This window comes from Bactrocera tryoni, chromosome 1 (assembly GCF_016617805.1).
Source record: "Bactrocera tryoni isolate S06 chromosome 1, CSIRO_BtryS06_freeze2, whole genome shotgun sequence".
NCBI lineage: Eukaryota > Metazoa > Arthropoda > Insecta > Diptera > Tephritidae > Bactrocera > Bactrocera tryoni.
Window position 1 is genome coordinate 83,522,383 of NC_052499.1, and position 13,666 is coordinate 83,536,048.

The window sequence follows — 13,666 nt, forward strand, 5'->3', positions numbered from 1 at the left end:
CGAAATCTTCTGTGCCCTGGTTTCTGACACAAAAAAGCGAAACGAGCAATTCATGGCAAGAGGCTGCATCAAAATTGTGCGTTTCTAGTCTTAAAGCCGCCATGCTATCGTTTGGTGTAAATATTCATGCTTTTGTGGGGAAGTAATGTTCCTAAGAAAAACAACATTTTAGACTAATTTATCTATGCTTTATTTGTCATTTCTGCAATAAATTCGAAAGTCCACCAAAAAGTAACAAGGTTTGACTCACTTTTTAACATTTAGACTTTAGATGGATATATTCTTAAATAAAACGAGTTAACTGACTGGAACTTGCTGTTTATCTGAAGTAATAGTGCCAAAAAAACTAAAATTCATCTCAAAAGATCGTCGAAAAGTCATGATTTGAGCCTCTTATATATCATTTCAGTTGCCAGCTGTTTCGAATTAGAAAGTTGTTGTTCAAACTCAATCTCAAATTCATCATAAAGTGTTATCTACATAAATTCCTCGCTCTCTGCTCTCTCGCTCATAAGAAATACATCACTGTCAGTCGAAATTTAGCTTCTTGGGAAACATCGCCGCTTTTATTGCGCTTAAATGTGCTGAGCGCTAAGGCTTCCATTTCACTAGTTGTTGCCTTACATCCTAGTGCAACACTGTGTTGCACCCTAATAACTCTCGCATTCAAATTAATTTCTTTATTACTTCCTTTTGCCACATAAATTAGCTACCGAAACAAACTTGGAGCATCCGGCTGCTGCCTCTTTTATAATAACCTAAAATTCATTTATTCGCGTGTGAAGATGCAACAAAACTTGCAGCTACACGTACCACTTGTTACGGCTGCTATTTGCCGAATGTGTGCCGTTGCTCTTGGTGCCAAGTTTTCTCGCCTGCCTTCACCGGCCGCATCGCCTACCTATGGCTTGAAGATGCCGCCTATGCGTGTGTGTGTGTGCGCTGGTTCAAAGTGAAGTGAACTCGCATATTTTATTTATAAAATAAATTATATGCTAAGCGAGACAGCCCGCTTGTACGCCCCTTTCGAATTACAGGGTGAAAAACTACAACAACAACAACAGCATCCGAAGTAGTTGTCCTGGGTGGATCGACGATGCCTGTAAACAGCTGTTTCGGTTAAATTGAAAACTGCAGATGAAGTTGCTTATATAAATATGTGCGCTTGTGTTTGTATTTACTCGTGAGAGTGCTGTAGCATCGGACCGAAGTTATAGGCGATGTCGAATGCCAAAAATGGCGTTGCAGCTGAACTTCATCATCCGGTGGATGTCCTATAGACTTTGGTGACATTTGCAAGCAAATATAGCGGTATATTGATGTATGTAGAAGAATTGACGAGAATTAATATAAAGGGTGTTGGTTTTAATAATGAAAGCTTAAATTCTATGCTTTGCAAGTAACCTGAGAGAAAACTGTTTAAGTTCGTCCATATATCAACAAAAATGATGCCGGTGAGATCGTAATCGTCAATGGGGACCGTTATGATAAACGACTATTTGGTGCCTGAAATTAAAGCTCGTGATCTGGGCGATATTTGGTTTCAACAAGACGGCGCCACTTCCCACATATCGCATTAATCAATGGATTTATTGAAAGAACTTTTCGGTGAGCAGATAATTTCACGTTTTGGGCCGGTCGATTGGCCAACAGGATCGTGAGATATCACACCGTTAGGCTTCTTCATTCGAGGATATGTAAAGTCTAAAGTCTATGCGGACAATCCCGCTTCGATTCAGGCCTTGTAACAAAGCATCACGCGTGTTATTCGCCAGTTACCAGTCGAAATGCTCAAATGAGTCAAATCGGACTCAACGAATGGACAATCTGAGACGAGGCCGCGGCCGAGAAAAAATCTCTCGCTCTGTAGATATCACAAAATAGTCTTTTTGCTCAGCACCTTCCATCGTCTTTTTGGGCTCGTGTTGTTAGGCTCCGGTTCGTCCTCAGATGTTATTACATAACCCGACAGAAACACCTTTGTTATTCACCAAGCTTACAAAACCTTACGCTACAAGTTTACCTTTGGATATAATAACATAACCTTTAAAAATTTCAACTTACTACATGAATTTATCTAAGGTTTCTGCTTAGATCACCCGAGTCGCACCATGTTTTATACCTCATTTATTTTTATCACCGCTCCTAATAAAGTGGTCGTAGCTTTTTAACACCCTATACAGCCCCTTTGATATACACGGACGGACAAACAGTCAGCAAAGTCATGCTTTTGTGTATTCTTAAAATACCGACGGCTTCTGGTTCGACGAAAAAATCTTTTGCTGCCACAAAATATATATTACTGTGGTACGTTGCAGCTTCTGTGTGCCACTCGAACTTCGTACGACGGTCCAATGAAAATTGTTGCCGTTGGTGGATTTACTGCTGCTGAAAAGCAGCAGAAATAAAGACCAAAAGATAAGCGCGCCGGAATGCATATTCAAAGCCACCTATGCGTAAGCATGTGCGTGTGATTTTTTTTTTCAATTGGCTATGTGTGCGTGTAAGTACGAGTGCAAGACTGCAGGACGGCAAACGGTACAGCGCCGTGCCACACTCATACACACGTGCGCTTGTAAGTCCGAATATTCATAAAAGTTTCGTTATTTGTAGTCGCTCGTATTCAACTCGTTCCGCCAGCACACTTTCAACCATTTTTATGCATGACGCGTACAATTATGTGATGCATATAATTTTCTGGAACAATTCCATCAACGTGAATTATGCTTAACATACATATTCGCCATTTTTTATTTGCTTTGTAAATTTTATGCTTGCTCGAAAGCGCAGGAAATGAAAAAAATTACAGAAAACGACATTGAAAGGTAGCGACGAAGACATATATGTATCATATAGCATGTGTGTGTGTGTGTGAGTGTGCGAGGTCTGAGTATATCATGCTGTGTTGGAATATGGTAGCAGAATTACTCAAAATATTAACGGTGTAATGAGATGTGTATAATGAGATATTAACTTCTGCCTTAAAGTAAGGCTATGGAAATTTGAAAGGGTTTAAATTATTATGATTGCGCCAATAAGTATGCTTTAATTTCTGTTGTTCAAGAATTTTAATTCGGGTTTCGAAATGCTTGGTGATATGTGTACAAAATTGAAGATAAATTTCTTAGAGGTAGGTTTCAGCAATAATATTGCCACACACTTTAGAAATAGCTATCTATAAGAGTAATTACTTGCTCCGCAGGGGAAATACATAAATCTTCAACATATTAATAAATTTCTCTCCTAATTAGCTCTTCCTCATTATTGTATTCGCTCTTTTTATAGCCTGAACTGAACTGGGTATATTAAGCTTTCCATGAAGTTTGTAACACCCAGAAGAAAACGTCGGAACCCTGTAACGGATATACATACATATATACATAGATGATTGGTGACGAAGAAAGAGAAGAAGTTTTCAAGCATAAATCGGGCGATACTGCTGCAATTTCAAGTTCGATATTCGTACGAAGTTCATCAATCGTCGCTGACTTGTTGGCATGGACTATAGACTTGACGTAGTCCTGCAGGAAATAGTCTAACGGCGTCAAATCGCACCATGAAAACGGGCAATTGACTGGGCCATTTCGTCAGATAACACGTTCACCAAACTTGGTTTTCAATAAATCGATTGTGACATTCACTGTGTGGCTTGTGGCCCCGTCCTCTTAGAACCACATATTGTAAAAGTCCATATCATCCAATTTGGGCCAATAATATACGGTTATCATCGAGCGTCAGTGATTTCCCTTCACAATAACGGGCCGGTCTTGATCATCACGGAAGAAGTACGGCCAAATGACACCGTCGGCCCATAAACCGCTTCAAACTTAAGGGGGTATTCTGGTCTAGAAGTATGAATTTCAGGTAATTTTTAAAGTGTCGTAAAAAAAGGCAATTAATATTTTTACCATCCATTTTTTTTTTAGTTATTTGTTAATTTTAGAAAAGTACAGAAATAAATACAAAACTAAAAAAAGTAAAAAATTTCAAAAATTATGAGCTGACGAAGTGAGGGGTCCCTAAAAATTTTCACGTGACCATACCCATGATTTCAACCTTCTTAGTTATCTGAAACCATAAAAAAAAGATTAATAATCTAGAATAATGTCGCAATGGCCGGAACTACGGAAAAGTGGGAAAACATTTTTTTCACAAAATGGCGACTGCCTGAAAAAAAAGATTTTTGGACTGACGTAAAGAATGACATGGCGCATTTTAAGTAGAGATCTTAAATTGAAAGCGCACAAAATACACTTTATACAAGAAACGAAGGCGCTCGTACTTCCCAAGTGACATTGCTTTGCTCTGTGTGCTCTTGAGAAGTTCCAAAAAGATCCGACGTTTTCAAGTCAAATTTTGTTCAGCGAAGAGGCCCATTTCTGGCTCAATGAGTTTGCAAACAAGCAAAATTGCCACATTTGGGAGCAAGAACAACCTAAAGAGATTCAAGAGCTGTCATTTCATCCAGAAAAACAACGGTTTGGTGTGGTTTGTGGGCCGCTGGAATCGTGGGTCCATATTTATTCCAAAATATTGGCGGTAAGAACGTAGACGTCTATGGTGACCGTCGCACCATAATAACCGACTATTTGGTACCAGAAATTGAAGTTCGTGCTATGGCGATTTTTGGTTTCAAGAAGACGGCGCCAATTCTCACACATCACACCAATCAATGAATTTATTGAGAGAATACTTCGATGAGTAGATAATTTCACGTTTTGGGACGATCGATTGACCATTCTTGTGATATCACACCGTTAGACTTTTTCCTGAGGGAATAAAGTCTAAAGTCTATGCGAACAATCCCAATTTGATGCAGGCCTAGGAGAAAAGCATCACGTGAGTCATTCATCAGTTACCAGTTAAAATACTCAAACAAGTCATCAAAAATTGGACTCAACGGATGAATCATCTGAGTGGTTTCGCCTTTGCTTTGAGTAGAAGTTTTGAGATCACTTTACAAATATTGTAATTTAAAATACCTAACACCCTGTATGCTATAAGTTACTCAAATTTACGCTTGAATACGAAACGGCACTTAAAGTATTGGTATAGCCAAATTGTACATGCCACTTACATTCAATTTATTCAATTCTTAATTACGTATGTACTTTCCTATTTTCGGTGTGAATTGTAACAATTGAAACTGGTTTTGATGGTATTTTTGGCTCAGGGAATTCCATTACTTATAGTATATGAACATTTTATCAAATGAGGGTCAGCGGAATAAAGTATACCCAAGCTCTATGATTCATGAAGATGAAGCCATATGCATTTTGCAAAATTAAACGCCTAACTATCAAACAAAGCTGTCAAAAATAGCATTTGGCATTTGCATTTGCGGACTTCACTTTGCAATATGATGTGGTAATTGTTTTGGGTTAGTTTTTCTCGAAACTTATTTTGCATAATTAAATGCAATAAAAAACCCAAATCAGTCTCTCACACGTCGTTCTCAAGCGTTGGGCATCTCTGTGACATCGTTGTGGAGAGCTTTGCGGAAAGATCTTGGCCTACATTGTTAAGAGATCAAATTGACGCAAGAACTGAAGCAGCGATAAGGCTCATTTCTAGCTGAATGGCTTCTTCATAATATGCGTTATTGGTCAGGCAACAATCCAAAAGTACTCCATGAGTCTTCATTGTAAACCAAAATAATAGGTTTAAGCGGGTATTCTGGTCTAGAAATTTAAAAATTTCTAATTTTTTTTTTACATTTTCAAAATTTAACTATTCAAGAATATGTGTACAAGAGGACTTTTCAAAATTCAAATTATTTTCGGAGATATAGGCATTTTTCTGACCCGGCATCCAAACTGGTTCGGCCGGAACTAATCGAACAAAAGACTTTACGCGAAACTTTAAACGCATTTTTCTCAAAACTGACTTTTTCGGAACAATACCCACGATTTCTCAGGTTCTACTGGACCGATTTACTTGAAATTTTTATAGAGTCTTCTTTATAGGCTTGTTATTTTTAAAAAATCGAAATATTCAGAAAAAGTGACCCAAAAAATCTTTTTTTTTAATGAATGCTGAGTCTCAAGATGAATGGTGGTGTTGTGAAAAGTACGCTCAGTAGGCTGATTATGTTGATCTTTACAGAACGTGAATTTTCGCAATAAAGTTGAACGATTTGTCAAGTTGTTTAGCCGTAAGTCTTTTCATGATAAAATGCCCAACAATACTGAACAAAAATAACAATCCAGCTTTATACGACTCACGCAAAATCTTTCAAAAACAAGGCTATTGAAAAAAGTACCTCTACTTGGATCACCCGTTATATTAAATGAACAATTCATTAATAGCGTAAAAGATGCTCAATCGACGTGTTAAGTCCCTTGTAAGCCTCTTAAAGAACAATAATAATAATAACAACCAAAAATGACGAGCAAAAATGTGTTAAGGAAATAGAAAAATACAAACAACAACGTTACAGAAGCGGGCAAAAGCGCAGAGCATGCGCAAAGCCTATTATCAGCACCATGAAAAGCGTTAATATCGGCGATGTTCGCATTGATCTTCCGCAGCAAAGACCACACCAGCTGTCAGTAGCGATATGGGCGAGTTTAGCTTGCGAGCAACAGTGAATGAGCGATCAGTTGGCAGCAAGCAGTGGCCAGTTTCAGAAGGTTTTTGGAAATCGCGAGTGAAACACAAATTTACAAACAAAAATTTGTACTTTTCGCTTACATACATAAATACATATATGTATATTACTGATTTAAATTAACTGTTGTTTAGAAAATTTGGAAATTCTGTGTGTGAAAACTCGAATGTGAAATAAAATATAATTTTTGAAGATTTTTTTTTAACTAAAACGAAATTACAAAAATTAAAAAAATTAAAAAAATATGCAATTCACTTACAATTTGTTATTGTTGTTTTTGCTGTTATTCTGCATTTCAAGTGTTGATGCGGCGAATGCGATTAAGTGCCGGCAGCAAGAAACGGTTATGCGAGCAAAGCGCCAAACAGTCGACTTGTCGCTACAACAACAATACCAGCAACGGCAAAGGTAGTGAAGGCGGTTATTAATTACAACGCAATGTTTTTTTTTTTTATGTATGTGTTTAGTGTTTTTAGCGTTTAGTGTTGTCACGTAATTAATTATGCTTTTTTTTCGCCCTCAAACACTTGTAATGCGTCTTATCAGGAATTCGCATGAACAGCTTTCGCCTCAAACATCCTCGGTCGTCAAGCCTGTGGTGAAATTTTTTGTGGCAACGCCAGGGCAGCAAGTGCAACAACTACAAGCCAATAGTGGCGCTCAACAACGCATTGCTTTCACTTCGCAGCAGCAGCAGCAACAACATTTGCAACAATTTCGTCCGCAACAACAACAACAACAAACATCTTTAGTCCCATCGTCATCGCTGACACAATTAGCAAATGGTCAGCAATATTTGCAAAGTAACAGTTATATGCAGCGACGACCACAACAACAACAAGTCGACTATATCACAAATTTTCCACGGATAAGTCAACAAGCACAGCAGCAACAACAACAATTTCAAACACAGCCACCGCAGCAGTTCCAACAATCCCAACAACAACCGTTACAATTTTATAAGCCACAAATAACAACAAAAAATCGAATTCAATACAACAACTTTAACCAACAACCTACATCATCATCATATCCGCCACAAACTCCGACACAGCGACAACAGGAGAGCACACCCACACCCAACCAAGGCAATGACGCAGTTGGTCCAGTTCTCACCCCATTGCTCCCCTCATATTCGGAGTAAGTGCTTCTATCGTTCATCCACTTTATTTATTTTTGTTAACTCAATTGCTTTCCGCATTACAGTGAAGATGACACCCCGTTAAATTACACGCGACCGTGTGAGATGTGTTGTACCCCTGGCCAAACGCCATGCCAAAATTGTTGCGATACTAACCCACTTTTAAGTGTGGCTGTTTTGAAGTCATCAGCGGGTTAAAGAAAAGTCAGCTGACATTAAAAACTTCTTATTCTTAATATTTATAAAGTTAGCGGTAAGAATAACGTCTTTGTTTAAATTAACATAAATATAAATATATAATATATATATACATATGTATTGAGTTAAATAATGAATAATAAATTTTGTAGAGCGGTGACTCCTTTTTCATTTTCTTACATCTCTGTTCAATAAGAAATTGGCAAACGAATGACAGAGCCGACTTCTAAACGTAAGTCCACGATCTTAAATTCAATATATAGATAACAGCGCCATCTGTTGTCTTAATATAAATGCCGTCTGTGTAGTTTTCTATATAAATGAACGATATAAAAAACCCTGTAAGATTTCACCAAACAATTTTTGGGGCTCATATTTCAGTTTTTAAAAAATTTCCATTCTAGATTTATTTTTGATGTCCAAGTTGTCTCTGGATGTATTCAGGAAATTTTTCTAAAATTTATTTATTTTTTTATTACTATTTTTTCCTTTTTAAAAATTTTCACGGCTATTTTTCATATTCTTGCATTGAAAATATTATAGACTAAAAGAGTTAAAATTCTTTAAAAGTCCATCAATTGGAAAGCCTTGGAGCTTTAAATGTAAAATGTTTGTTTTGAAAAGCTTTTTTGGCAATACAACGACGCAATTTAAAAAACTTACAGTTTTAGAAATAAAACATAAAGATGAAACCCAATAGAAGATAGGTATTTTCAATAGGAAGGTACAAAAGTAAACCTATAAAAACAGCAAACGACGCCATATTTTTTCCAGCGCTTGTGATATTTCTGTTCAGTAAGGTTTACCATTTCATCATGGAAAGACATATGATCCAACAACGAGTCGAAATTATTAAAATTTACTACCGAAATTCGGAGTTAGTGATCTCAACTTTAAGAGCGCTACATCCAATTTATGGTCGTCATAATCATCCTGTCAGATCAACAATTAAGCGTCTAGTGGAAAATTTGAATCCACAGTCATAGTACAAAATGTTCTCAGTGAGACAAAGAAGTGCTCTTAGTGTCGAGAATATTGCTGTCGCTAGCGCATCAATTAAGGATCAAATCAGTCTCTCATTGTTCGTTATCAAGCATTGGGTATCTATGTGACGTCGTTGTGGAGATATTTTGGGAAAATATCTTGGCCTACATTCTTATGAGATCAAATTGACGCAAGAACTGAAGCCGCTTGGCCACCAGAATCGTCGTAAGTTTGTGAATATCTTGAAAATGGTCCGGATTTTCATCGAAAAATCATCTTCAGTGTTGAGACTCATTTATGGCTGAATGGCTTTGTCAATAAGAAAAATATGCATTATTGGTCGGGCAGCAATCCACACGTACTCCATGAGTCACCATTGAATCTCGAAAAAATTACGGTTTATGGGCCGGCAGCTTAATCGGGCCGTACTTCTGCCGTGATGATCAAGACCGACACAATACTGTGAATGAGAATCGCTACCACTTCATGCTAACCGAATACACCGAACATACCGAGTCACACAGCGTATGCCATAATCGATTTAATGAAAACCAAGTTTGGTGAACGTGTTGTTTCATGAAATGGCTCAGTCAATTGGCCGCCTCGGTCGTGCTATTTGACCCCGTCAAACTTTTTCCTGTGGAGCCACGCCGAGTCTATGGTCTATGCCAAAAAGCTAGCCACGATTGAAGAACTTCGTACCAATATCGAACGTGCAATAAAAATCGATTTCCATACATAATGGTATCAAATGTACTTCGACAGGAAAAAAGAATTTCATTGATATTCCAAACCGTTTTTGTTTTATTTAAAAAAGGTTTTGTAGCGCAGAATTGAAAAGGATTACTCATACGCCCAGGCGCTCAGAAAATATATTAACTCTGAGTAGATTTAACCCGAAATGGTTTTAATTAAACCATCTCATCTAATATTATTTTATTCTTAGATTGTTTCAATCTATTTCACGTTCATGTAGGTCAATTAGTGTCCGTTTGACAGCTGTTTTTATATAACATAATGGAACTAGTAATTTTCTTGAAATTTTTTCATACTAATGAAGTCATGGCTATCGATTCTTTGAAAATGTCGCAATCAAGGCTTATCACAAAAGTACGGAAAATTAAGTTAAGACTTGAAATGCTTGTATTGGCTCAGGAGTCTATTTTGAATGCAAACCTCTATTTGTACTTGAAAATGCCCGGGTTGAATATGATCTGATTGTAGTTTATATATAAATGCGATCTTCGAAATTCAATTATATTTAATTTTTTTCGGTAAAATACTTTTATATCAGTAAAATGAAATAGTACTTTACATCACCAAACGGACTGAATATTTGTTTATCGTTATATGTATATAACAATGACAACAATCTTGGCTTCATTTTTTGCTGTAAATGCTTTTGTTTCTATGTCAGCAGCATCGCTATCTCGGTAGACTGGTCAATCACTACATAAGGTACTTGTATCCGTATATACATACATATAAACATACATATACACATAAGTGTTCTATGTGTTCATATGTAAACATATATGTGAATAAAGCTGCAAGAAAAACCAAAGAAACGCTTAAAGTTTGTCGCTCAAAATATGCACATGAATGTGGCCGTTCATACAAACCATTACTTCTACATTGCATACTTTTAGGCGAATCACTTCTTATAAAAACATCATTTGCAATCAAAAAGCCATGAAAACAAACACATTTAAAGCAAATGATGCATGTGGCCGGAGAGTACTTCCGCAAATCGGTGTATTTTCTGTCAAGACGCCGCTTGTTGCGCACTCAAGACAACAACTCACGGCCCGTGCAGTGACAGTACATAAACGACAGCCGATGAAAGGAAACGAGTTATGGACATAGTATGCTGAAATATGCATAAATGTGCGCTTATGAGCACTATGTGGCCTATCTGTCATCACGACGTCGTACACAAAAAAATAATTCAAACGAAATATTTCACACACGCAGGCACATGCATGGGCGAGTGTGTATTTTGCACGCGGTCAAATCGCCATATTTTGTGGCAAGTGCGAAGTGTTTAAATTTAAGTACGCATGCATGTGGCAACACTGAATGGTATATTTTACCGTTGTCACACGCTATCCGAGCGAAAGCGAGTATGCAATAACAACAATAGCACAAACACCAAAGATAGCGTGTACAAAAAGGAAAATTAAGAAAAATGGTGAAAATTACTTCTACATTGTAGCCGAGTGAGTGCCCATAGAATCCATAGAATCGTGTTGAGTGCCAGGCAACAATTACAACAAAAACAAAAACAAGTTTTGCAAATAGAGTTGTATGGTATGCGCGGTGCATAAAGAAAGCGTTAGAGGGCTCTAAATGGACGCTTGTTGCAGCCGTAAGGGTGTTGAAGTGACAGAAGTTGCTGGCAACATGCAACAAAAAGCGCTGAAACAACAAGAAAAATGTCACAAACGTGCACATGTGTGTGTGTGTGTGCACACATAATAAACGCAAAACACTATTAACATGCATGCCAGCGAAAACAAACAAACACAAGCAACAACAAATAGCCGCACACACATGCAAATGCATTCAGTGGTGCAAATGGTGAGTAAAAAAGGTGTGAAAAGTGTTTTTGTGTTTTTGTGCTTGTTTATCGTCGCGCCGCCGTCGCCGTCGCCGTCGCCGCTGCTGTTGCAATATGTTTTGTGATTTTTGTTTAGCGCGAATGACAGATATACAAATATGTGCTCAGCGCCGGTTGTTGCCTGCCACACAAATACACACACACACAAAGCCTATTTGCATGTAGCGGTGTGTGAAAAGCTTTGGTGGCTTTGGTTTCGCGTCCACCAGGCAACAAAAGCAGACCGCCGTCTGCCACAAAAATGTGCATTTGTGTGCAACATAAACAAGTTGCGGCAATACCAGCGCTAACAGCAGCGTTTCTCACATAACTTCGGTTGCAAATGAGAATATGTCAATACACACTGAAACTTTAAATTTTTTTTTTAATATTTGCTCTTTGTCGTCAAATATTAAAAAAATGTTAATAAATACATTTAAAACTTTATATTATTAATGCAAAACACCATTAATTTTGTTTCAAAATCACGAGAATCCGACTACAGTACTGATGCGTACTAGTAAGCAACTAGTTGCCAGCAAAGTAGTTGATCGCCAAGTAGTTTAGCATTACCGCTAAGCCAAAAAATCAACATATTGGGTACCTGTACCGCTGCAGGTGCCATGTTGCATGTGTGCCGCCGTGAATAGATGGGCGAGTGAATGGGCGAGCGAACGAGAATGAGCGTGACGCTTTAAATGAAGCCTTAATGCCTATCATATTATTACACACGCTCGCGTGCGGCGCATAATGCATGTCATACATACAATAGACACAGATATATACACATATACATTTATATAAATATCTACAAATGTGTACTAGTGTGTGTTCTTAGCAGCTGACAGCCTGAATGCACTTGCTGAGGTGTTGAAGTGTGGCTGCCGGATTGATTGCGGCCAACTGTCGGCTGACTTCACTTATGCTTTGTGTTTGCGCTTGTGGCGAGCGAGTTTCTATGTTGAGTTGCACTAAAAAGATTATTTGAAATTTAAGCTACTTTTGCCGGTTAATTAGTGAAGGAGAAATGTGAAAATCAACGTTGGAAATTAGAAAAATGCGAATTCAGTGTTGGGTGATAAAGGCGCCAGAAGCGTGCATAATGAAATGTACAGGGTTGCATATGTAGATGTTGAACGTGAGGGCAATGGAACTTTAAAGAGATTAAAGTTGTTGTTTGCAGTTTGTGTGATTTGATATAAGTATATTCTAAGAAGCAAAGAAGTTGATGGAGTGGTAAGGTGATTGCATTGATTGGTTCAGGTTGATCTCGGCACTCCTCTGGGATGCCAACTTACTGATCCAATTTAATTTTACGTTTTCCTAAATTTTCATGCATTTTCTCGACTTTTTTTTTATCTGTGGCGTTCTCTCGGTCAGGTATTTTAGTTTAAGTGCTTATAGTAATTATAGAATTTACTCAAACTTTCCAAATTAAACAGGAAGAAAAACATAATTTCGACTACACGGAATGTATAATATCCTTCACTAATAAAAAAGCTTTCATGCAAGAGCGTGATTTTGATAGCTTTGTTTGTATAGCAGCTATATGCGATAGTTATCCGATATCGACGGTTCCGACAAATGAGCAATTTTTTGAGGAGAAAAGGACGTGTGTAAAATTTTAGATCGATATTCCAAAAACTGAGAGTCTAATTACAGCACATACAAACAGATGGACGAACAATAAAAGAAATTACCTCCAGCACCTTAACAAGCAGTTGAGAGGTGACTGTAGGTGGTTGAAGCAGACAATGAAGTAACAATTTGATTTACAAATGTATTAGGAACGATGCTCAGAGCATACTAAAATTATAGAGGGAACACTTCTCCAGCCTGCTGAATGGCAGTGAAAGCATAACACCAGGAGATTGTGAACCCGATTTCTCAATCTATGACGATGGAGTGAATGTTCCATTGCCCGACCATTAAGAAGTTCGAATAGCAATTAGCCCAACGATTGGAATTCAAGTGTGCTCTGCCCAATCCATAAAAGGGAGACCCCACGATATGCGCCAACTACCGTGGGATAAGCCAACTCAACATCGCGTATACGGTTCTATCGAGCGAATTGTGTGAAAGATTAAAGCCCATCGTCAACAAATTGATTGGACCTTATCCATGCGCCAAATCT

General features: G+C 37.8%; 1 protein-coding gene across 1 annotated transcript; it reads left to right on the plus strand.

The window, feature by feature from the left end:
* The first annotated feature begins 6,681 nt into the window (after positions 1 to 6,681).
* LOC120782825 (vacuolar protein-sorting-associated protein 36-like) lies at positions 6,682 to 8,007 on the plus strand. Its single transcript, XM_040115344.1, has 3 exons — positions 6,682 to 7,018; positions 7,157 to 7,750; positions 7,817 to 8,007. Exons 1-3 carry the CDS (start codon positions 6,855 to 6,857, stop codon positions 7,947 to 7,949), a joined length of 891 nt encoding a protein of 296 aa, XP_039971278.1. The 5' UTR covers positions 6,682 to 6,854; the 3' UTR covers positions 7,950 to 8,007.
* The last annotated feature ends 5,659 nt before the right edge of the window (positions 8,008 to 13,666 follow it).

What these genes read in the sequence shown, in the direction of transcription:
- LOC120782825 (XM_040115344.1), top strand. Translation starts at nt 6,855, where the DNA reads ATGCAATTCACTTACAATTTGTTATTGTTGTTTTTGCTGTTATTCTGC. An exon ending in CAATACCAGCAACGGCAAAG is followed by an intron (nt 7,019 to 7,156) that starts GTAGTGAAGGCG and finishes GCGTCTTATCAG; the next exon opens with GAATTCGCATGAACAGCTTT. An exon ending in TTGCTCCCCTCATATTCGGA is followed by an intron (nt 7,751 to 7,816) that starts GTAAGTGCTTCT and finishes TCCGCATTACAG; the next exon opens with TGAAGATGACACCCCGTTAA.